General features: G+C 33.8%; 2 protein-coding genes across 2 annotated transcripts in view; one reads left to right on the top strand and one right to left on the bottom strand.

Annotated features, from left to right (window-relative positions):
• Nucleotides 1-140: 140 nt before the first annotated feature.
• The window catches only part of LOC143917103 (cilia- and flagella-associated protein 298), a 102,802-nt gene continuing 75,925 nt past the window's right edge, over nucleotides 141-27,017 (top strand). Inside the window, exons 1-5 of the mRNA XM_077438500.1 lie at nucleotides 141-279; nucleotides 1,162-1,394; nucleotides 1,464-1,622; nucleotides 1,700-1,810; nucleotides 1,885-2,001. Of these exons, the coding sequence (XP_077294626.1) occupies nucleotides 141-279; nucleotides 1,162-1,394; nucleotides 1,464-1,622; nucleotides 1,700-1,810; nucleotides 1,885-2,001 (759 nt within the window). The remainder of the gene's footprint in view (nucleotides 280-1,161; nucleotides 1,395-1,463; nucleotides 1,623-1,699; nucleotides 1,811-1,884; nucleotides 2,002-27,017) is intronic.
• Nucleotides 6,031-26,391, bottom strand: Teh4 (tipE homolog 4 phospholipid transfer protein). The gene is made up of 10 exons (XM_077438492.1): nucleotides 25,990-26,391; nucleotides 22,991-23,158; nucleotides 20,736-20,795; nucleotides 17,543-17,744; nucleotides 15,262-15,514; nucleotides 14,096-14,221; nucleotides 13,823-14,024; nucleotides 9,063-9,197; nucleotides 8,885-8,985; nucleotides 6,031-6,774 (listed from the first exon to the last, which is right to left on the bottom strand). The coding sequence occupies exons 1-9, from the start codon at nucleotides 26,173-26,175 to the stop codon at nucleotides 8,899-8,901; spliced, it is 1,419 nt and encodes a 472-aa protein (XP_077294618.1). The 5' UTR covers nucleotides 26,176-26,391; the 3' UTR covers nucleotides 6,031-6,774; nucleotides 8,885-8,898.

Below are 27,017 nucleotides of genomic sequence, written 5' to 3'. Positions count from 1 at the left end.
CTTATGAAAATTTATTTGATATTAGAATGTGTAGAATTATTGAGCTCAAAGTAGTTGGAAAAGGTTGGTTACTTTACCATGACAACCGTGTACTTGTTTGTTTCGCATTCGAGCGTCACTTGAACAAACGTTCTCGGAAAATGGTGGTCTTAGTGGTGAAGAAGGGGGACGATCCCCAATTTCTATTCGAAACTTCCATCAACGCAAGCGTGGACGATGCAGTCAAAGCCTGTGCCCAGGTTCACAACGGCAGGCTGAAAGTCCAAAGAATCTGCTATGGTGAGAAAATGCTGGAACATTCTATTCACAAAAAACTTTGCTACAATTTTACCAACTGCTCAATTCTGCGGCTTCATATCATCTCGACAACCTCGTTTCGAAATAGATTAAAAATTCGGACGATCGTCCTGATTTCAAAATATCTTCCCGAGGATCTCTGAATATTAAAAGATTTTGTTATTTCATTTGTTTCAATTGTTTGTAGGTTATGTGTATGAAAATATAAAATGGCGTCTCTACTACTACCAATATTTTTTCGATATGAAAAGTTGCCATATAACAAAATGCTTATTTGGTGACGATTTTTTTTAAGTCGCTTCCTTTTACTGAACGCTGTAATAGTTCTTAGTAAGATTTTTTGATGCAGCGATATCCATTCAATCTGTTATATCATTTAGGTAGCGTATCACTTCTTTCTAGCACACTGCCTAGCATGTACATATAACCTTAAATGGAACTACACATCTTCAATTTTAAATACTTGCCTAAGATAAGTTAGTATACCTCATTCTTAACATGCTGAGAAAGAAGAAGAGTTCTGAAGTTAATTCATTATTTTTCTGTCATTACTTAAATTTAAATTCAGATAGTTTGCTTTATATTTAAATTTATTCATTTTTATTTAGCTTATTTGTAAAGATTCTTAAATATAAATATGCATTATATTATACCTACAAAATCATCGAAATTCAATCAATCGTAGTAATTACACTGATTTATGTGTTTATATAATGCAGTTGTTCATTAATCCAGAATAAGAGTACCATAGTGGGCATCAATGATTTTATAAATGGACCAAAACGATAAAGTCTTTTAATATTTTGAGCTATTACATGATGGTCGGTCAAATTTGTATCAACATTGAGCTAATTTATTTCATAGAAGCGGAAGAGCTGGCAAAGTATGGCACAATGATGCCACCGGAAATAGTAGAGCTGCTTCCGGAGCAAGCAGCTGAGTTGGGTTTAAAAGACATGTGGGCAGATCGCTGTGCTCCTCACGGCTGGGTGAAAAACTTAGATCCAATAGGACGAAGATGTGGTCGTCAGCCGCCGACTAAAATGCAGCAAGTGCTCACATCTGCCGTGGAAAACTCCAGAGAGATTATATCTAAAGTATGTAGCAATTCGCTAGATTGGTCTACGTTAAGTATTATTTTTATTAATTCCAATATTTCGCATCAGAAACATTGCTCTGCCGGCTCTGTTCTGACCCAACCTGACATTGCTCGTGCTTTGAACGAGCTCAAAGGGGCCGTGGCTATCGTTTATCCGATGGGTCTGCCCCCGCACGATCCCATCCGTCAAGAATTGGAGAACAGGGAGGATCTGAAAGGAACTCAGGTATGCAATAATTATTGTATGAATTTTATTCGATTGAAATTTTACATACATATATTGCGATTTGATTTGTATGCCAGGCATCGTTAGAAGTTTTGGATCCTGCCACAACGGTGATGTGGTTCTGCGGAAAGCAAATGCTCTCGGGAAATCTGCTCAGCGTGCACCTCGGAAAGAATGACAAGTGTAAAGTATGCACTTTCATTTGACTACATCTGGTCTTTTAACGTTCGAAATATGTTTCAAATTAAAGATACGCTTTTAGGTGATTGTGAAGTTGTGTCGCCGTGGTGATGGAGCTCCCGGAAGAGAACCGGTCATGTCTGAGGAAGATCGCAAGCAACTGATGCTGCATGCTTACCGTCGCCAGGAAGAGCTAAAGGTAGGTGTTTTCGACTGTCAACTTCGTCTTATCAGCTTCTCAAGGTAAGAAGATTTGATTTTAACAATTGAAAGGTGATTAATCTTCAAGATGGAGAAAAATCAGAAGTTCTTAATATGTCATCCAAATACTCCTTGTATGTTTATGTAGTAAACAAATTTAAAATTTTCAATCATAAACGAAATAGTGTTACACTTTTCAAATATAGTTTTATGAAATATGTATGCAAAAGGAAATAAAGAGACGTGTGAAATAATGATAGAATGAATGTTTTTTTTTTAAATAAAAAATGCCACTCGTGTCTGAAGAAAAAGATTTTCGATTAATGCCTTTTGCCAGTGATGACTAGAGGTCGGAATCTGAAGGGGCCGGAAACACGCCGCCTATTGTTCCATTGTTGTAAATCCTTTGTAAAAAAGGTTCGGCAAACCTTTAACAATGCATTTACAATCTTTGAACAATAAACAGCCCCTTCAGATTCCGGTCTCTAGTGATGACGTATGGATGTGAAACTAGGACATTGACCGCCAAAATGCTGCACACAGTCCAATGCACTCAAAGAAATATGGAACACTGTATGCTCGGCATAACGAGGAAAGACAGGAAGCAGAACACGTGGGTGAGAAGTATGACAAGGGTAGTGGACATAGTGGATAGAGTAAAGAGATTGAAATGGCAATAGGCGGGCCACGTGGCTAGAAGAATGGATAAAAGAAGTGCTAGAATGGTACTTGATGGAATGCCAAAGGGTAAAAGGAAGACCGCAGTGAAGACGGGTAGACGAAATTAGAAAAATGTGTGGGGTGAGATGGATGAAAGTTGCGCAAAACAGAGACGAATGGAAGCGTGTTGGAGAGGCCTTCATTCAGCAGTGGATGGTGAGTGGCCGTAGATGATGCTGATGACGATTTTTTTTATCTATATATTACAATCGTCGCATTCAAGTAATTTATTTATTTTATTTTATTTTATTTATTTTATTTATTTTATTTATTTTATTTATTTTATTTATTTTATTTTATTTATTTGGAAAATTTACAGTTTACAGTTTATTAGATTGATAGTAAAAAAAATATAATTATGTTAAGTAAACCATTAATAATTTTCACATATAGGTAAAAAAAGAAAAGCTCAAACATTTAAAATAAGAAACAAAAATGATAATAGAGTAAGATAGTTAAAGAAAACAAAAAAAAAGAAAAAAAATAGAAATAACAGTATAATAAAAATATCAGAATAATAAGAATAATAATATGATAAAAATTATGAAATAATATAAAAAATATAATATATAACAAAAAACAAAAAGACAAAATAAATACATCAAAATAAAAATTCATAATCATAATCATAAACTTTCATTAAAATTAATCATCGAAAAACAAATTTGCAATAATTACTCTAGCTTGTATAGCATTAATATTAAATAAGTCAAACATAGAAATTGTTAAGATTAGTGTGTTGACGGTGGAGCTTGCACGCCAGATGAATGAGCTTCTTCCATAATTAGAAAAAGTATTAGGTATGTAAAGGAGCTCATTACATCTAGTCATTCTATTTGGTACACGCAATGATAGTCTGCTCAATAATTGAGGACAGTCAATCGAGCCGTTAAGGATGTTCAAAATTGTTGAGATGTCAGCTATCTCCCTTCTTTTGACAAGAGGAAGTAGATGCTGACACCTACAAGCATCTTCATAGGAAGTATAGGTTAATCCAAAACGGCTACTGACGTACCTCAGGAATCTCTTCTGAATGCGCTCCAATCTGTCTCTTGCACCAGAGTAATCTGGGTTCCAAACTTGGGATGCAAACTCAACAATACTTCTTACGTATGCACAATATAGTATTTTGTATGATTTTATAGAAGTAAAGCATTTGGAGGACCGGATGACGAACCCGAGGGCCTTCGACGCTCGAGCTACAACATTGTCAATATGTTTACTAAAGGATAGATCAGAGTTTAAAAAGACTCCCAAATCCCTAATTTCCGATACCCTTGTGAGTCTATGTCCGTTAATTGAATGAGGAAAGTCAACTGGACATAGTTTTCTGGTGAAGGTTATGCAGGAGCATTTTGCTACATTAATTTCCAACTTATTTATGCTGCAATAAGCCTCTAGTCTTATATATAGACAATATACAATATTTTTTTTCAATACTACTATGTACATATGTACATTATATAACAGTGGTGGCTCGTCTATATGGGCTGTGGAGCTACAGCCCTCCCAGTATAGTACAAATGCATGCTATTTTTTCCGTCCATATGGGCTGCAGGGCTGCAGCCCTCCCAGTATATAGTACATATTCATGCTATTTTTGTCTGCATTTGATCAACGAGCGTATGGTATGGTCAACGAGCTACTTCAACCCGATTAATCTCTGCAGACCCCCCTCTATGAATTCTCACGAGCCGCCACTGGTTTAAATTATTATGTGAATTTATTTTGAGAATATTTTAATAGTCGGGTATTTAAAATGAAAGGCTTTATTGGGGGGGTCCAAATATTTCTAGACGTTCTAGAAAAGGTTCGCAAACTAAAACTGGTTGAGAATCAACGATTGGCAGTAGTAAATAATTAATAACATGTATAGGTATATAATAGATATTAAAATAAACAAATGGTACAGACAATTTATTTTTTATTAGCATCGGTAACATCATATTAAAATGTATGTTATAAAATTATGTATCTTCATTGGTATAATATAATATAATAATTTAGAAATTGGCCCTTACATATTACATTTTTTTTTTGTCGGCTCGCAAGCTTCACAAATATCACATTTATACTATATTTTTTTATTTTTTCATTTTTGCACATTGATCCCTTACCTTCCCAATAAAAGCATTATTTTTTATATATATTATATGTTAAAATTTAATCATAAATATCTCATTCTCGTTCCGATAATAATTTTTAACTGTTTTTAATTTTTTGTATATTTATTGACAATAGAAGCTCAACATTGTTAGTAATTATGTAAAAAGGCAATCGGGCTGAAATTTAATCGTCGATGATATTGTATATTCATCGAGAGCGTCGCGGCATTTACATACATATATTATTTAACATTATCAATATATTAAATGTAGGATTTGAATAAACAACGGATATATTTTCAACAACAGTAGATACATACACCTTGAAATTATGCTTTAATTAAACTAATAATATTATATAATAATGCGATACGACAGTTTAACATATATGATATTATATGTGTATACATATGTATGTATGTATATAATCGTAATACTTGTACATAATTTGAAAATATAAATATTGGATGTTTCAAACCTTAAAAAAAGCACATCAAAGGCACCAATCTTATGTTATGTAAAATTTTAAAACAATAAACGTTGCATTGAGTCGGAGGCTGACTCGATGCAATGTTTTGTTTTATTTAAACAAAAAACTATCTTTCTCGAATGCAATTTCGTCGTTGAGTTGGTCCCTCTACTTTCACAAGACAATTTCACAATGAAATTAACCTGGATTTGGTTTAAAATATCCGCTCTGTGACCGTACAGCCTTCTTTTCTTATTAGTTATTGTATTTTTTGATCTGTTGAGAAAGGTTTCATATTTAGATTCACATATCACATGCCCACATCCCACCGAAACTTTCAGTATCTAATCAGAAAGGTTCATCTTCCAATTCGTTTCAGAAATTGGATCTCAAGAACGCATAGTAGTTCATTTCCCCGTCATGTAAAATTGCATCGTTAGTAAAATAATTATATGATATATTTATATTGTATATATACATACATATATACTATATAAAAGGCAAAGCGGATGCTTATTACTTTAAATACAAGTTAGAATTAAGTTAGATTCTGTAGAGTTTATCTTGTTGAATGAAACGAATGATAAATTAAAACTAGTGTCTCTAAAAGTGATTATCTCCGATTCTCAAAGGCTTCTATTAAATTTTCCTACACACATTTTACAAAAAATCATGCTTCGAAACCAATAAACTAATATATATATACATATACTTATATTTTTCTTCTCTTTTTCAAATGTAGGCCATGGTGGCGCATTAGGTTCTTCCTGTAATGCCACAATGGTCCAAAACTATAAATTAATAAATGAATATACAATATGTTGTATTCGTTGTAATTGTAATAGTAAATATGCATATAAACAGTGTTCTATGTATATTAGATTTATTTAACAATTAAAATTGGATATTATTTAGGCTTTATTTTAAACTATAAATAAACTGTAGTTGTTTTAGTTTTTTGTCGGTGATTTAAATAAAATATCAATTATACATTCATATATGGCCTGCTTTTAAACATTCAATAACGTTAATATATGTATGTAGGTCATTTCAAAATGCCACAGTGATTTTAAATGCAAGTATATTTTCTACAACATATTATGTATTGGAATTTTTTAATGAGACATTTTTTTTATTTCTTCAAAAATTTTCCATTATATATGTACATATGTATATGTACAATTAAAATCTTTAAAAATGAGTATGCATTTGAAAATACTGTGTCTTTTTGTAAAGGAAACGTTACAGTTTATGACCATTGTATAGTTGTTGGCCACTTGAACTGACACTGAAATGGTTAACAAGGTTTTTTTTTTACTTTTTAATATCAATGTGGCTAACAAGTGTATTTTGGCCAGCAACTGTAGCGTTTCACATAAATGTTTTTTTTTTTTTAAATGAAGATACATTTTTTGTCAAAAAACAGACTCCTCAAGTCTCGATCTCCACCTCACTCAGTGGTTCTTCCGTTGGGAGCCTAAAATAAATAAAAACATAACATATATATTCATACTTGTCATATTGAATTAGAAATAGCGTGTTTTAATAACACTGAGCAACAAAAAATCACGTTTTTGAGTTACCAGAGCGAAGACTAGCCAATCTTTACTAAGTTTGACCCACTGAATTTGAATATGATATTGATTTTTGTTGGTGGGTGATCGTTTACGAGATATGAGCGTTTAAAAAAATCCGCGATTTTTAGTTTTTTAGCTTTTGCGGTCTTTAACTCAAAATTTAGGATTGTTACGCTCAAAGTGAGTATTGGAATCAATAGTCAGATATTTTTCCTATTAATTTTTATATTTCATTGCCTTAAAATACTTATAATTAATTGTCTAGTGAATTTTAAAAGTCAAAAATATATTTTTTTTTACGGATTTTTTTTTTCGGGAGAAAAAATCCGTAAAAAAAATATATTTTTGACTTTTAAAATTCGATAGACAATTAATTATAAGTATTTTAAAGCAATGAAATATAACAATTAATAGGAAAAATATCTGACTATTGATTCCAATACTCACTTTGAGCGTAACAATCCTAAATTTTGAGTTAAAGACCGCGAAAGCTAAAAAACTGTAAAAATCGCGGATTTTTTTAAACGCTCATATCTCGTAAACGATCACCCACCAACAAAAATCAATATCATATTCGAATTCAGTGGGTCAAACTTAGTAAAGATTGGCTAGTCTCCGCTCTGGTATTTTTTTTTGTTGCTCAGTGTAATTAACACTCATTGATTCAAAAATATTCTTAACATTTTTTTTTATTTTACTATGGTATCATTGTACTGTATTTTATTCGAAGGATGTGTTTAAAATTAATGTACATTTATGATAGCAAATGACTGTGTTTCTTATGTATACTCACAAATATGTATGTGTATATTTTTACGTGCACGTTTTTCTTAGCTTTTATGCGAACAAAGCTGAAAAGATGAAATTCTATACTCGTATAGGGGGAGGGCAATCAAGTCTGAAAGCGAAACGTCTTGGGTTTTGTTTATATTTACTATTGCTCATCAAAACGTCAAAAAGCATTTTATTTCTACTTTGTCTTTCTACATACATACTTATAAGCTTTCAAGTGGTAGATATATTACATGGTGACACGACAACTCGTTCACAGATTTTTCGTAAACCGAGGATGCGCTCCAAGCATTACGTATATGGCCATCTCTTTCTCACCCCGTCTGTTCACCAAGATCTCGTTTACTATGCCATTACGTATGCAGCCATCTCTTTCACAGACCGTCTGTTCACCGATAACGATAACAAAATCCTGAGTTATTTTCATATCTCAGGACTCACCGGGTTTCTCTCCATAGATGTTTATTGTATAAATTCGCTACATTGTTGTATAAAAATGTTTATTATCGTATTGTATTCGATGTTTTTTGATCGTATTGTATAAGATGTCATGTATGGTTTCGAATTATGTAATGATTATGTATTAAATATATATATATATATATATATATATATATATATATATATATATATATATATATAATTTCTTAATGTCTATAATACACTCGATCTGCGATCTACAATAACTAGAGATTGGACCGGAAGCGTGCCGTTCATTGTTAATTGTTCGCTTTGCTTTGTCCAATTTTATGAAGAACCTTTTTTTTGCACTCTAGCTTTATAAATAGACCCAAAACGCCCTGATTCCTGGAAAAAGCACGCTTCCTATCCGCCCTTTAGTAATGACGAGTGTACATTGATTGATTGAATAAAAATAATAAAAATGTAAAAAAAACGCTAGCAAGCCTGAACTATACCAGGTCAAAACTCACCCCCCTAGAGTATTTTTGTTGATATATTGTCATAGGTTTGACGGTGATCGTTAGTCTTAGTTAGTTAGGTGATTACCATATTTAACTTATGAATTAACAATGGCTTAAGACACGCCCATTCACAGCTGGAGTCTATACCGTGCCGTACGATTCTTTGTATATGTGTCTGCCAATTTATTAAAAACTAAAGTCGCCAGCTCTATTCAAACCCCGATCGAGTCCCCACAATATATTGTACAATATGTAGTAAATATTTATAGTATCGCGTGAATACGGTTTAACCTACCTGCCATAGTAGTGCTATGTGGGTGTGCCAATCTCCTGGGTTTCGCGTGATCGTCCCGCTGAGCAACACATCAAGCAGCGCAACTTGGCGTCGTCCCCCACCTGAAAAACAGACCCAAATGTGTACTCGAGAGCTCCCAAGAGACTGAATTTAACTGTACGTATGCTACATTACATACCTTGACGGAACGCGTGATGATGCACAGGGTGGTAAGAGAAATGGCGAACAGTATTGCTGGGACTAGAGCGGCTACCATCAGCTCCCTCCATGTTTCTTCGAGGTCGAATCTCGCCACTACTATTTTCGAGTCGTTCTGAAATTGTTTCGACAGAGCACTTTATACAATGTAGGTATTACATGTATTAATAACAAACCGCAAGCAAATGTATCAACAAATTCAAACTAGATAAATTAGCGAAAGGGGGGATGCCGATTTTATTGGGACAGTCACAATGATTAAGTTAGATAAATTGGCGAACTTTGGTAGGAGACGAGTGATCTAGGTTTTATAACCTCCAGATCTTGCCAGCAGCGATAGATATACTCGTAAAATTGAATAAATTCCGACCGGGATTTGAACTCACGAGCTCTCTACTGGTAAACAATTGCTTAATCAGTTAGCTACGCTGTGTCTCAAAATCTCAAAATATTACCATTTTGGTGATATTTTATCCTTGTATCGACATAAATAGGCTTGACAGTTATCGATAAACGGCGATTCCCGTATTTGAAGAAATGTAGGAGAAACTTGTCGAAATAATAAGATCGTAAGAATTTATAATGACTAGAGGTAGGATAGCCAAGGGGCCGCTCATTGTTCCATTGTTGTAAATCCTTTTTCGGCAAACCTTTAACAATGCATTTACAACATTTGAACAATACGCGGCACGCTCTGGGTCCGGGCTTTAGTAATGACATTAAGACACGCTTATCCCAGCTGGAGTCCACATAGACGTGCTGTGCCGTACTTTTGAGTGTGTTCTTACCATTATAGTAGAAATCGGCCCTTCAAAAAACTTTTTATTGGAAAAATCATTCCCACAAAGCATTTTAATTTGAAACGTGGAGGAAACCTTTTAACGATTTGGTTCAGACAGATAAAATTTGATTTAGTTAAATGCTTTTTTTATGGGAAATTTTTACTATTTTCGTTTCTTACTGAAAATTTAATCTTGAATTGAAAAGAAAAACGTGAAGTTTTTAAATCAGATGAAATAAAAAAAATGTAAAACTCCATTCATACATGCAAATGTCAAGTTGTTCTTATCTCGGCATAGTGTGCATGGTTTTTTTTTACCCCGGTTGAGACTCATTGCCTTTTTATTTTTATTTTATGTAGTTATGATGACGTATGTTTAACGTTTTAAAAACGCCACCCACCCCCTAATTTGTTTGCTTCGAAAGTATCGTGTTCTTGGGAAGGGAAATGGGGAGTGGGGGAGGAAGGGCGGGCACACAACACGCTAGATTCGCCGACAGCCACGTTTGCCATCGGCAAACCTTATTAAACGTAATGAAATGGCGGGAAAGGTAAACACGGTTCTAGACGGTCTCAAAGCCGCGCCATTTATTAATTTACGCGACTCGTAATGGATAGACCAGACCGTAGCGTCGTGGTAGGCGAACAACCTGCTGCAGAATTATTCGGGGAAAAGTGCGCCAGCCCCCCGCACCCTTCTACCATTGACTTGACCACTATGGATACGCATCACGCAAACTGCTCAAACCCATGATTAATTTGATCATTTATTTAATTGAGCTTGAAGGACTTTGACTGCATTTGCAGTAGCGGTCGATAATACATAATGTGTGTATGTGTGTATATCTATATATGTATGTATACTAGGTACGTAGTATTGACCGACCTTTGTGTTGTAAATTTTGCAGCTGATTATATTTTTCTGCTTATTTGTTTGTTTGATTTAAAAAGTATGCAACAAACGTAGATATGTACATATGTGAGGCCGTTACATTTTTGGTATAAGTTCAGTTTTCTTCGATTCGAAAAACATCTCGCAGAACATAAAATATAATGTTTTGCGTTTAAGAGGGCTGTACACCCGAAACCTTAATTTTGTTACTGTTCCTTTCTTCGATATATATATTGAGTGAATGCGACAATATATATATCAATATATATATTGAGTGAATGCGACAATATATGTATATCAATATATATATTGAGTGAATGTGACAGTTGCACTTCGACCAGATAAAACGTATTTTAAATTGACAAAATCGAGGTTTCGTATTCTCCTATTTTCTCCTCCAAAACTGGACCAATTTTTAAAAAAATTTCATCATCGGTATGAGAAAGATACTTTCTGTGCATCTATCGGCGAATTTTTTTTTAAATCGACCGTTAAATAAGCACGCTGGACTCGTTTCGTGGGTGTAAAAAGAGGCGATTTTATAGATGTTTGGCGGCTCCTAGCTCCTATAAAACATAATTAATCAAAAAAATAAAACGATAGATGCACCCTAATGGTGGATATCCATAGCATATTAAAAAATAATTTCTCTAGTGCCATAATTGAGGAAGGGAGAAGTATAGTACGTTTGTATGGACAAGGCGCTGCTGTCCAGCCCTCTTAACTATACATATTTAAACAAAATACTGGTGGCCTGTAATACGTTTATTCTGCTTTTCCAAAGATTCTGAACATATCGAATTTAAAGATGTGATAACATTTTGTGAATTAAGTCAAACACAAATAGTGTTCTTGGAACTGAAAATTTCAAATAAAACATATGTATGTATGTACATATGTATATATGAGGTAATGAAATGTTGGCACTCATTTAATTCCAAAAGTATTCTAGTGCTAACATTGTACAATATATAAAACTAGCAAATGTAAATATAATTTCCGAACCACTACGATGTCAACTTTTGAGCATTTTGAAATAAAAATATCTACATATGTATATATGTATCTGGGCGAAAACACACTGAATAGTACGGAACGTCACGTCTTTGGCTCCAGGCTGTGACAGTGGGTGTTCCCTAAACCGAATTCGGGTGTAGTTGCACGTGCAGAGTGCATATATTTCTCCTACATTTTTTCAAATATGGGATTCACCGTTATCGATCACTGTCAAGCAGGGATGAAATATCACCGAAAACACTGCAAGTGGTGATTGTTGGGACTGCGTACCATGTATATAAGCTAGGGGTGCTGCGTTTTTTTTCGCATGTTTAACAGTATCTAAAAAATAAAATACGTACCACGTACCACTCAGTGAGTTTTCGCCTTAAGGCTAAGCGTGCATTTGACTAGATACTGTCCTATTTCCCCTCGTCAATTACCTGGTGTGTCAAGTGCATGAATGCGTTCACTAAGACACTAGTGATAAATTCCAATTGTTAACCAGATCGTATAAATCAGTTGACTATCATAAGGTAGTAGAGCTTAGCAATCCCTTACCCAATAGGTTTTCCCTATCGTAACCATCGAATTTCTGAGCATCTCTGTTTTGAGCAGCTCTCGTACATCTCACCACACTTCATTCTGATTTCAACCAACAATTTCATTTGTATTCTTCTTTTAATCCTTATACATTCTCTCTGGTATGATTCGAGCAGTTATTTTGTCCACCTTTTTTCCGTTCAGTCTATTCTTCTAGCTACGTGACTCGCCCATTGCTATTTTAATCTCTTCACTCTCCACTATATCCCTTGTCATACTTGTCACCCACGCATTCCCTTTATGGATATTGGATAGTGGTGCGAATGAAATTATTGAAATTATAATCCGATTGGATTGGATAAAAACTAAACGAAACCAACGCTCGATTACACTGTTCGACAAATGACGATTTTTTTTTTTGGTTCAGAGACGAGATATGACTTATTATATATTTATTTATTGAATTTATTATTTTAAAATAATAATAACAATAAAATGACCAGTGCGACCTGACAGGTTTCCCCAAAGCGTCAAACCAGTCTTATAAAAAAAATAGAAAGAAAATAACAAAGAAAAATCAATAAAAATTCCAATCATTCATCTCATTCAAATAGTCTCGCATTGAATCTCAAAAGATGTGTGCCCAATGAACACGAATCTGGTAATAAAAAATGTTGATTGGCTCGAGATTCGGAGATATATGTATCTTTATATGAGAATTAAATAAAATTGCACTTAGAAAAATCATATTTCGACTATTCTTGTTGATTAATAACAAAAATTCTATTGATAACTGGCTTACCTCGATAAAATAAACGAATTTTTGTTATCAATCCACAAGAATAGTCAAAATATGATTTTTCTAAGTGGAACTTTATTTAATTTTCATATAAAGATAATTTAATATATTATCTCTATTAATTCAATTCAGATTCGTGTAAATACGAGTAAATACTAGTACGAGCTTTTTGCTCGCAATTTTACCGATTTAAAGTTCAGCACACTTCCAATTAACCTTTTTAAACGAAAACAAAAAATAGTAAAGTAGTCAGAACACTATCCCAATAAAAATGTTTATATAGAAAAAACTCAATATAAAATAGTATTAACAATGAAAATACGTACTTTTGACTTTTGATTTGAACTGGACGACTACTTAGAGAGATTTGAAAGCTGAAAAATACTACAAATGGATGATAAAATACCCGACTATAGATTCCAAAATTCATTTTGAACAGGAAATTGACAGATTTGGAGACATCGACCGAACAGCACAAAGATATAGAAAAAACGCGCGATTTAAAAAACACATACGTATATCTCCGAATCTCGAGCCAATCAACATTTTTTGTTACCAGATTCGTGTTTACTGGATATATATCTATAAGAAAAGTTATATCTCGTCTCTGAACCATTTTTCATGTCGAACAGTGTTATTAGGTACATACTTATGTATGTAGGTACCCAAGAAAATGCGTTTATCTGGTGCCAATCTAGGTTGTGAATTTTAAACAAAACCCAAACGTACCTTATTGTAATAGCACGGGAAGCGACTTCTGGTGGAAAAGTTCCTTCCATCGAATCCATAGTCTTCCAAAAACTGGCGGCACTCTCCGCGAAGAGTGTTGACACAGGCTTTGGTGTTAATCAGAAGCTTGCTGAAATTGCCGTGAAAGGCTAGGGCATTCGAAGGGGGCAGGTAGACACCTTCTCCTGGGATTCTGTTGGATCTACAACCACCGAAAATTAAACTCAAATCAAGCAGTACAGTATTATATAGAAGTATGGATATGTAGCATACCGTGATTGGTCCTCTAAGTTCGCCTCCATTGCGGTCTCCCACAGTTGGCGAAACTTGGAAAAGTTCATAATCGGATTCGAGTATAGATGCGGTGGTACTGCGGTGCCGTTGACGCAATCCGTAGCTCTGAGACATGTGAAATGCATTATTGTTTTATTTTTCTTCTAAATGTGAATGCACTGCAGGTAGTTGGGCTTGGGTAGGGCAAGTGGTTCAACGGCCTTCGCGTAAAATATTATATATCTGCTTTGAAATTCGAAACAACTTGTTGCTTGTGTCAACAAGTTGCAAAGCGATCAATAATTAAGTACCGGTTCATTTTTTCCACCCTCCGTTTTGCTATTTTTATTTCAGCCTATCAGTAGATTACTTGGATGTATTTTATTAGAAACTTTTTGATCTGGTATTTTTCTTTGAAACACCCATATCTTATGTATGTACATATGTTTAACTTCGTCTTTCAATATAATTATCAATTTAACTATTGATGGAAAACTTCATATGGAACTGGAACAAAAGTTCTAAACTAGCGTACATATGACTTAGTACTGTCATTATTTCAGAGTTAGATTGAATTTATTGAAAGTTTGATTCAATTTGACATTTAAAAGTTGAAAATACGGAGAATCATTTATCGTGGCCACAAGTTTTATAACTTTATGTCGAGAATTCATTTATAAATTTATATTCATAATGACTAGGCAAATTTGTCGAACACTTATGGCTAATTTACAATATGTACTGTGTCACTTATTTTATTTCATTTCAATCTACATTTACACTCGCCTTTAAAGATAACTAAAAATTGACGAGTGTACTAATACTGATACAATACAATTAATACAATGAATACAAGCATTTATGCAATGTAAATTCATACAAACATCATTCACAGTGACACCTGTGTATGGAGAAATTTTTGCAGCATTGTATTATACAAATTGGCGAACCTCAAGACCCTGAATATCTTGAGAGATTGATTGGAGATGCCAATTTACAGGAATCGCTTCAATGAAAATCAGAATAATTGGCAAACTCTGGTGGGAAACAATCGACCTTGAGTCACAAACCAAGGTCTGGCTTGTAGCTAATAGTGGATATCGAACCGTGACCAATCTGCTCGAAAGAATAATATGCTAACCACTAGTCTACGCTTTTAGGCTTACACTATGGTTTCCGCCGTTTTGTTGTGGTCGAAGGTGTAACATGCTGCCATTAGGTGTCCGTCTGAAGGTACCCAGAAGGGCGCAGGTTCTGGTCCTGGAACTGAAGGGTCTGAAGCCAAAGCCCTCGAACAGTCAGCTGCCAGAATTCCATCTCCACGTTGAATGAACACGTTGAAGCCGTTGGTAATGATAGTGGGACAGATTCGTTCACAATCTAGGCTCTTCTTCAATTTGACTTCGGTACAATGGGTCCCTAAAAATAAAAGGAGACTTTTATGCTGAGCACTCAAATGGTGATTTTATTCAGAAGGAATATATTCGTTGTCACTTTGAGTTTTTGAAGTTTTTGTCTCAATTTATAAGTAAGTAGTATTTGACAAGTAGCAGCAATATAGCTAGAATTTTGGTTATGAAACTTCAACCTGTTGTTCAGTTGAGATAGTTTCCATAGTATGTGCGAATTTGTACCATATTCGTTGGCGTTGCATAGCAAAAGCGACAACAAGGTGTCTTCCACGTGTGCGGTGTGAGTGTCAATATTAACGCCAGTGTACAAACACAATACTACATTATCGAAGGCCACGATAGACGTTTTAACGTTTTAAGTTGTAAATGTAAACTCCTAAACCATTACCCCTCTCCGTGACACATGAAGACCAAAAGCGCATCGAAACGTTAGAAGCCAAGCGAAAGTTTCTGAACTTTACAAATCAACCGATTGGTGTCGTCGCTGTATGTTAAAGTGTTTCGTTTCATTTCCAGTCTAGACATCTCGTAGCCAATGCTGGCGCGTCCTGAATTGAATTGTTTTTCTAATCAATTTTAGTGAAATATATGTTTTATTTTTTTTAATCGCTTTGATATTCCTTGTTGGTCTGTGCCTTGAAGGTTCGTGATCGTCTGTGAGTGCCTTGCGTGTCTGGGTCTGCGGCTTGCGCTTTTCCGAGCGCGATGTGTCTCAATTAAGGCATAATAGTGTATGAAAGATAAGGTTGGCATACGTGAATTGAAGAATGGTTAAGTCGTCATCTTGTATATGTAAAATAATAAATAAGCAACGTTGTAAACCGCCCAACAATTGTCATTTTACTCTATGTCTAGATCCTACAATATAAGGAAAAAGAGGACCAACGACTAGGGACTCTAAATATTCGTCATATGAATTATACGAATATTAAAATTATGAAATATTCGTGTATTCGTATATCTTCGAAACATTATATACATTTGTAGATGTTGAAAAAAATAGCCAAAAGAAAAAAAACGAGCATAATAACAATATTTATTTGAAATTTAAAAAATAAAACTGCATTAAAAGTTTTAAATTTCAGATTTGTTCGCAGTTTTGTTGTTGATTGATCCCGGTGTAGAAAATACCCTTTCAGTTGCGATCGATTTAGGCTTAATTAATAGTTAATTAAGAATCATATAATATAATCAACGTCTTTTTTTAAATTGGTCAAAATCTTTGAACATACTTTTTGTTTTGTTCATTATGTCTTCGCAAATTGGGTCATTGTTTCCAGAAAATGATCCAATTAAATTATAACAAATAATAATCGAATAAAATTAAAAATATTTAATTTTTCAAGTATCCAATAAAGGACGAATATATTCGAATATCGAATAATAAGCAGTAACAAACGAGAGAGAAAATGCGTTTCAACACAATTTTGACGTCTTTTCATTTACGGTGCCTGTGTGCATCGCGCACTTCGCACACGGTACGAGCCGGTTCTGCGCACTCATTCGTAACATGAGCTAGTTTCTCTCTTCACTTCCCGACACTTAATTGATGAAGTTTGAAACAAGTATATGGCTCACTGGCCCATCTACTTGACTTACGGCAAAAACACACTGAGTGGTACGTGGTGCGTATTTTTTCAGGTACATGCGGAAAAACGCAGCACCCTTAGCCCATATACATGGTCCACAGTCTCAAAAATCACCCCCTGGTGATATTTTATCTTCGTGTTTATCCTTGCTTGACAGTGATCGATAACAGTGACTCCTATATTTGAAAAAATATAGGAGAAACTTAAAACTCTGATCTCGGTTTCATATGAATATGCATAAACGTCCGAGCTCCCAAACATATGCAAAACTCTGCACGTGTAACTTCACCCCAATTCATTTTTGTGAACCCCCATTGTGAAACGGTCGCAGTGCTGAGCACAGACGTGATGTCCCGTACCACTCAGTGTGTTTTCGCCATTGTAGTGTTAGCGTATGTACATAAGTTCGATTTCATGACCTTAATATACATGTTGCTTTAACTTACTTTTGTGCTTACTGTGACACTCGAACAATCCGCTCAATTTTTGAAACTCTTTTTCGGTCAAATTCTTATCGCTACCCTTAGGACTGCAGTTCCATACATCTGAATAGTTGGTGCACTGTCCAATACTGCAGTTGTACACGCCGTCCAGGTCAATGCACTCGTCCTTGTTGCAGTTCCACTTGGTCATCGGTTCCGAGTTCATCTGAAAACAAAATGTGTAAATTAATGTGTACAATTAACGACTCGTTTGTCGGGTGTTGTGCGTGAGCGGTTTTTTTATTATTCGACGATCGATCGCAACTCGGCGTCTGTATGACGGCTCGTTTTTGACATACGCGACTGATAGCCCTCATCTGACCTATATTGGGTCACGATTGAATGTGTTGCTTTTGTGGGCACTGTGAGGATGGCTGCTCTGTGAATTTACAGTATTTACATAGTAAGGGTTGTTGGGTTTGTATCGAGAACGGAAAAATTGGGTCAAATTCGAAATTATCGACGATTGCGAACGAGTGATTGATGTTTACTACTATTATTATAATGTCGGTACGTACACATTGATATGTATGGCTCGGCTCCAAAAGTTCCCATGTCAATTGTTGACCTGCTTGAGCTGGATATTGAGGCAAAGATATGATCTGTTTAAATATATTGTAGATACTGGAGAAATGCTCAATAATAGAACCATTGAAAATTGGCATATTTGTATATATAATATGATTGAATTGGATCATTGCTATATTTTTATTTATTTATTTATACTTTGGAAATGGTGGTGTAGCCGATGGACCCCTGAGTGACATCTATGATATTGTTATTGTACATATATAAATTTTGAATTCAAATTCAAATAGTGGTGACATAGTTTTTGCCAATTGATGAGGAACCGTTTCAACAATGAAATCAGATAAACTGGCAAACTCTGATTGGAAACGATTAACTTGGAGTCACAAATATCTACGACTGACCAGCAGCACTATAATACTAGAAGGGAATACTTTGATAGAGTGAATTATTCGTGTGGTGGTTTCCTTTGACGTATCATCGGTAGGAGGGGAAAATTTTTGTATAATATGCCAACTAATTATTATTTTTTAAATTTTTTTAACAGATAATACTCGGATTAAATTATTTTCAACTTCTTAGTGGTTATCATTAACCAAACCAAACTATGCTGCTGGATATACATAATTTTATTAAAAAGTTGATATATCTAATCTAGTTCATTCGTAAAATTTGAATAAAATGAAATTTTAGTATCCACGTATCTTTTGGAATTTTCTAATGTTTAATTCGTTTCCTAGAATAGTTGATTAACAATTTAATATATATTTATGTACTTACAAATATGTTAATGTAATGAATATAACTTAAAAAATGCTGTTCTGATTTCTTAACGGTTTTATCCAACTCTAACGGAATTGCCCGGCGTTGCTCGGTTTGATGAAAGTTGTAGGGAAAACTCTTCAGAAGACTCTGATCTGTTCCAAAAACCGTCTTAGGTTTTATCTTTGTTGGCATGACATATTATTTCAATTTCCGTCAACTGTACATATATATTTGCATAGTAGAAAAACAAACAAATTAAAATTTAGCTAGTTGGGGAAACCGGGTGTTGAAGCTGCGAGACAAAATCTTCTAAGGGACCAAATCCCTTTCTAAAATATACAAGTTAAGGTTGTCCAAGTCAAGGTTGTTTATCGGAATATTATATCGTCCATCAATGCGGACAAGCGATATTATTTTTTATTACATACCTCCTTTACGTTTCACTTACGATTACAATTCAGGAAAAAAATTGCCTCTTATTCGATCGTTTTCATAGATCATATATCATCTTTGCCATATTGTTCATTTTGGTCATCAATATAAGTAAATGCCATTACGATGGTGCAAAAATATCGTGTAAGACGCGTTTGAAATTTGAATTTCTGAAAAGTGGGTGACGTTTATCCAGTTTTTAGTTTTAAACATAGATGGCGGTAGTAAAATAAAATTATTGGTATTTTTGTTCAAAATAATAATTATAGGAGTATAGGAGTCCTTCGGTCCCAGGCTCCAAGCCTTTCCAAAGTCCATATACGGTCTGGGTTTGAATATTATGAGATGGTACCCCGACTCAAGCACGCGGTAAAAAACCGCGCCGACATAACCGCGCCAACGTAAGAATGCAGCGTCGAAACCACGCGATATTCGCACAAGGAAAAGGGACCGTCAAAAATCGACAATAATCATTTAAACTCATTTAAAAATAATAAACGAATAAAATTATATGACTTAAATTTGAAAACGCATCATTACTATTGATATTTTAATTTTTTACATATTTCTAGCGCGCTTTTGTCGCCGCGCTCTTTTGTCGCTACGTGGTTTTGTCTTGAAATTGACTCAGTCAATGTTGGATTTGATCAAAGTTTCACTCAGTTACAAGAAGCGAATGAGACCAAAAGGTCATTTTTCAGATAAAGCCTACTTAAAACCTTGGGTGGGGCTTTAAGTAAGCTTTTACTGTAGGTAATAAGAAGTACGTGGACAGTGAGTACATAGTTACGTAATTGACCAATGGGAGTGCACGCGTTTTTCACAAACACGTTTTATTTTATACCACTCATTGCGAAACAATGAAAATTTTCCATTAGCAGTATAATATAGTCGAATCATGTTTTCAAAATGGTTTCCATTGTTGTAAATTGAAACGAAAGCTCTTACTTGTTTATAGTCAGAACGTGCATGTGCGCAGTTTCGTGAACCAGATACATAATCTCGGATTTTCCCCTTACACTTTATATTATATATCGTACGCCATGAATCACTCTTAGAAGAAAGTTTCACGCTACATACTATTATAACATTTTCCTTCGAGATGGATCGTAAATAAAAATTTGATTAACTCGGCGTGTATTTAATTATCTTGGATAAATTGGTTCGAGCAGTAATATCGCCCTTAATTATATCATATATTGTATAGTGCAAACGTGCTGGCAGTATATACATTTTGATCATTTAGAACGTTTGCTTACTCTTTGTCTCACGGTTCAATATAAAAGAGCTACGGGTGGTCACTTTATTAAGAGTCCCTCTGTGATTTATGTTTTTCTTACTCGTAGCGCTTGTTTTGGTACTGTAGTGACGATTTTTTTGCTTTTCTTTCTTATAAGTGTGTGTGTGTGTGTTGAATATTTTTAATGTTTACCTTACGATAGTCTATCGGAAGTATTGCACCGAAGTGAATCATTTCTGCAAGTGTTGCACCCTGCAATTTAAAATTGATTAATGGTTAGTTTTATTAGGTCTTGTTATATTTTAAAATGCGCACCAAGATGGTGCAATACGAAAAATTAAACGTGCACGAGAGTGATGCTGTATTTTCTTTTTTTTTTTTTTTAGAATTTCAATGAGTAAAAATGAGTAGTTTTTTAGTATACATGATTTGCTTATTTTTTTATTTATATTTTACCATGATGCCACTACGTGTCTTACCCCTTGAGTGACTGACACCTATGGTATTAAACTTGTACATATTATATATAGATTTATAGATTATACATTTGGAATCATATTCAAATAGTACATAGGTAGGATGGTTTTGCCAATTCTGATGAGGAACTGTTTCAACAATGAAATCAAATAAATTGTCGAGTTCTGACTTTAAAAAATGATCGATTCACAAATAGACAAATATCTAAGTCTAAATGCAGAATAAATTATTTTCAGACGAGGTAAACCCAGAGCTTGAACCCGGGAACCTCTCGGTGGTTAGGATTAACGCTATCACTGAGATATATTTCTGGCTAGGAGATATATACATATGTATGTATATAGTATACATTAAAAATAAGATCTTCAATCTGAAGTATACATACATATGTATATGTAAATAAAAAGTTTCTTATAAAACAGTACCGACAGTGCTTGCATACTGTGCAAAATAACTTAATGGAAAACTTGGATTTTTCCGTATTTAGATTACAATTTGGAAAGTTTTATGTATTCATATATAAATTAGTTATCCAGCAGCGTGGACTAGTGGTTAGCATATTATGCTTTCGAGCAGAGTGGTCACGGTTCGATTCCCACTAATAATAGCTGTTGGTCAGACTTTGGATTGTGACTCCAGTTCGATTGCTTTCTATCGATTTGCAAATTTTTCTGATTTTCATTGAAACGGTTCCTGTATATTGGCATCTCCTTGCAAATCTCATTTTTATAATAAAATGCGCCAAAAATGTCTCGATAGATGTCACTGTGGATGATGTTTATATGAATTTGCATTGTATAAAATGCTTGTATTGTTTGTGTTTTTGTATTTTATCTGTATTAGAACACTAATCGCTTTGGAGCGATCTGTATAGGCGAGTGTACAAATATATATACATAGATTGTTTTTAAAAATAGTATGACTTACAAAAATTCAATTTTTAAATGTATGTTTATGAAAAATTTGTGTTTTCTACGAAATTTCGAACTTAACTGCCTTCCGACTAATTATAAACTAAAATATTTTAACCAAATTTCGTATTATCTAATATATAATTTCGAAAGAGACTTTGTATGTATGTACATATGTAAGGTTTGTTGGTTGAATATTATATTTTTTTGGATTAAAAAAAAAATAAAGAAAAAAACAAATGAATATTTACTATTAGATTCGCCATGTGTAAGCTGTTTATATTACAAATACTGAGCGAAGCCGGGTAAAACAACTAGTTAACACTAAAATGAAGACATATACATATGTATTTAGTATAAACCAACTATAATCCTTAGTATGATAAAGCGGGCAGATTCTATTAGCTGATTTTTTAATCATTCAAATTATATTAAAAAGTATATGTATGTATTCATCTACCGTAACGATTTCTCAGAGATCAACTCATATGCCAACAAGAATGGGTTTGTTCACAGCACAATGCAATACTTAGTAGTAGTATTTATCGATGCCTTTCACGTACTCAAATAAGTTGGAAAATAAGTTTGCGTCTCTAAGATTATTTTTTTTATTTTATTATTTATTTTTTACATACATATATACCAGGAAGGCCTTACAGGTAAACCAATTACAAACAATACAGCATTTTTATTACACAAGTCGTTGAATTACGAGAAATCAATGAATTGTATGTACATTAATCATATTCAAATAGTGGTGACATAGTAGGTAGGATGGTTTTTTAGCGAATTTTAATCATTTCAAAATAAAATCAGAAAAATTGGCAAACTCTGATTGGAAACGATCAACCTGGAGTCACAATTATCCAAGTATGACCAGCAGCACTACAGATATACTCTTTTCAGTCGAGGTCAGCTCATGGGATCGAAACCGGCGCCTCTCGGTGCTAGGCAGAAGCTTAACGACCGAGCTATGCTGCTGGCTAGATATTTTTCTATTGATGGATTTCTCATTTTTTTTTAAAGACTTACTCTGTATGTTTAAAAAAATCATCTTACGAATTTGCACTCGACATAGCGTGCGCGTCTGCACCCCTCCAGTTGCAGCAGCGATCCATTTCTCCTGGAGACGACCCAAATCTGAGGACAGAACCCGGAAGTCTTCGTCAGGCACCATTCTCCGCACGAGGCCCAAGTGCAATTACTAGGCATCGCTGTGTTGACGGTCTGCAACGAGAAGATCAATCGATTCTTTGAGAGATGCTGTGTGTGGGCGTCGCGACGCTTTTCCCATGATACGATGGCGTCGTCGTCTAGACGCCGAGACGTCGCGACAATCTCCTCATTCTCGTTTTGGACGGTTACCAAAGAAAAATCCAACCACACCATTACAGCAACGGGTGCAAATTCAATGTGGAGCTTCGACCTTTCTGTAACCCCGACTAGGGACAAAGGAGTATATCACTAATTGCATTTCCGATTGTGAGCGGGCACTATTAACATTTCCCATCGGTGTCGTATTGATTTGTGCTCGTTCTGTATGATTTATATCACAAACGTCAAAGGACTTTTGAAACTCCTTATAAATACTCTTCAGTACCGTGAAATGGTGTACCTAATTTGGAAGTTATATATCTAAAACTGTAGAATTGCATAGCAGACAAGCAAACGGTTCCCGGAAAGATGCATTAAATTGCACTGAATAGTAGCGCAGTTTCGAGAAATCATAATTTTCAAATGCGCTCAAACAGAACTTATACAATAGAATTGCACAAAAAAAAATATCTTAGCACCCTCGGATAACATACAAATACCCTTTGACACTTTTTTGTGGAATTATATTGTGTTAGTTCTCCTTGAGCATCTTTGAAAGTTTGGATGTCTCGAGAGTGCAACTATCTCGAGTGCATTTTTCCGGTCACCCAAGCAAACAGCCCGGCATTGCTTGGCCGTTTTTTTATGATATGGCTTGGCCTTTTGATCTCGGGCTCCAAACTTCCAATTCCGTTTTTTTTTATATTTAATCTAATCTATCAGTATGTATGTGAAAATATATTTGTTTTTAAGAGCTTTTTTTTGGGAAATTTTGTGAGTGCTCTTCAGGTCACATTCTAGGAATTGTTTTATGTAAACATTAGATGTATTTGTCAAAAAAACATCACATTCCGTCGAGGTATTTCTGGAATGTTGTCTTTTATGTATATATTATTTTTTTAATAAATATACGCGATTGTTTTTACAATTTACAAATACATACTAGGGAGTCCAATTTACCATAATTTCCTTTTATAGGTAATCTGATACTTTTTTTTAAGAATTACCAGTTTCTCGGTAAATTACCGGATTTTTAATCTCAAAAATATTTTTTTTTGTACTAAATATATTTAACCAAATGCTAATCAACATATTTATTATATACTAAAATGTATTGCCCAAAAAAAAGGTATGCGTGGTAATGAATTCTTTATTAATTTATATTTTATAAAGGACTAAAAAAATATTATTTTTTTTATTCGTCGCTTAAAAAAATAGCACTAAGGAAAACATAATGTATTCACACTATTTTTTCAGTTTTATTTCTTTCATCAAAAAAAGTCATTTGCTTTCTCCAAATTTCTTTATATTTTTTTCTTTTGGGTTGGTTCCTTTACCAAGCTGGCGGATTTATTTCTAATTGAAATGTTTCTTTTATTGATAACATATTTCAGTCGTAGATGCAATAACATTGGAATCTGAAACTGAAACTGATATTTACTATTATTTTCATTATTGTGTATTTTTTGTCTTGGAGAGGAATGTGATAAAACGCAACGAATATGTTTTGCGGATTAACTGATAAAAATAGTAATTAGCTGATATCCGGTTTACCGTTAATGGACTCCCTAATACACTGTACGTATGTACATATGTATGTATATTTAGGATTGTATGTGTGATTAAGTCAGATAATGGTTCTCAACTTGTCATCTTGGAATATATGTAAAAGATACTTCGTATCTATGTACATAAATATATGAACATACATATTATATGTAATTTAAAATATGTATGTGAGCTTGAAATTTTTTCACTAGACATAATAAAATTATTTCCAGCAATACATTATCTGGAAAAATAAATTGAAACTACAATTAAGCATCTTCGAAAATTTCTTTATCAAATTAAAAAAAAAATCTTGTTTGATATTTATATTTCGTAAAATTCATAAATTTTGTAAATGTGTTAAAATTTAAAGTGATATGCCCAAGAAAGCTCTCAACATCTTTTATTTTAAAAATAATGAAGGAAACATGAAAAAAATAATACTTTTCCCAAAAAAAAGAGCGTTTTTACCATACAAATGGGCGTTGTTAGCGAAGCGTGCTTTATATGGAAGTTTCTAGTAAAACGACGACTCAAATTCCCAAAGTCAAAACTTATCATAATCGACCCAATTAAATTGAAATTGTTGTCAATAAAATTGGTTGGAGGCACAGGACATTGTTCAAAATCGGCGAAATATTTTATGAAATCTAACATTTCCTTGATACGACGTATCTATCGATGAAAGTCCAAAATTATGCTTTTTTTCCTCCGGCTTATTGCTCATACAATATACCCAGGTCGCATGTTTTGAGATCCGATAGATAAGCCAGTCTCGTTTAAGCAAAAATTTCAGTGTGCGAATCCTTACAGGTGCACTTCGTCAAATTGCATATAAGTTTTTCACGTCGTCATCATTGTTTTTACCAAACTAATATATATACATATGTACATATGTAGGTACAGTTCAACGTTCCAAAAGTATGAAGCGTTTACAAAAACAACCGATCGATAGTTTTGAATCATTTTATGCTATGCCAATGCACCGAAACGGGAGTCAAATGCGCATATTTACTCTGATCAGTCTGGAGATTTCTTACTCAAATTGAGATCAACACCCGCCCCTCGATTTACACGGTAGATACGTTAAAAAAACCAACGTATTCTAATATTGTATCCTGGAGCTTTATTTTCCACATGGACTGCACGAAAAGACAAACAGGTTGAATTAAAAAATTATAGTCTTATTTACCAACCTCGCACATGACCGGATCCGGATCGATCCCAGAATGGAATGTTTTATGACTCGGTGCATAAACTGCTACAGACAAATAGACTAGTGCAACTCCACTCAGCACCATAGTCAGCTGGCACATGCAAATCGTGCCAATAATTCGGCCATCTTGTTCCGGGATCACTCGCGGCTTGCACTTTTTTCCCATTGTACATATGAACTCACTTTTTTTACACGGTTTTTAAATTTATATAATAATCATGCTTTTATGTTTTTTTTTTAATGTTCATGATGAAGGTTGCTTCGACTAGAATGGACATCCTTTCAATTGAATTAAAAAAAAAAGCATGAACGATGCGTCAAATTGTATACGTGTGAAAAATAATTCAGTTCATCGAAGGATTTTTAAATTACACAGTCGAATCTGATGAAAAAAATCACGAATTTTTTTTTGATGCATTTTTCATATATCATACATACATATGTATGTATGTATGTTGAAAATAACATTTACTGAAAACATTTATTTACTGAACATTTTATTTATAAATAAATTTTAAAAATGAATTTTAAGTTAGATAAATATCGTGTAAATCAAAGCATCTTGAATAACATTAATTATGTAATATAAATTTGATACTATGTAAGCGTTGAATATTTCATCAGGATTATATTCCAGTGTCTGCTTTTCCGATTTAAAAAAATATACGCACTTTATTTGTAATTTAAATTAAACTATTTTAAATACATATAATATATTCAATTTGTACAATTTTTAGTATTATTTTCGTGTTGGAAAAGTTAATAAATATTTTTAAAAATTTAATAAATATTGTATAAATCGCAGCGTAGAAAATTAAATAGTGGAAATTATAAAGAACTATAATATTCTATGAATTTCAGTATCTTTTTCACTTTAGATTTATTAAAAAATGATAAGTTATAATTCACATAAAAAACACACTTCAATTCTAATTTAATTAATACGAATTAAATATTCAATTGACACGGCTTTAATGTATTAAATTTACAGGATTTTTATCATCCTAT

Source organism: Arctopsyche grandis, chromosome 9, assembly GCF_051622035.1.
Source record: "Arctopsyche grandis isolate Sample6627 chromosome 9, ASM5162203v2, whole genome shotgun sequence".
Taxonomy (NCBI): Eukaryota; Metazoa; Arthropoda; class Insecta; order Trichoptera; family Hydropsychidae; genus Arctopsyche; species Arctopsyche grandis.
Note: the sequence above shows the minus strand (reverse complement) of the source record. Positions and strands in the feature narration are given on the sequence as shown.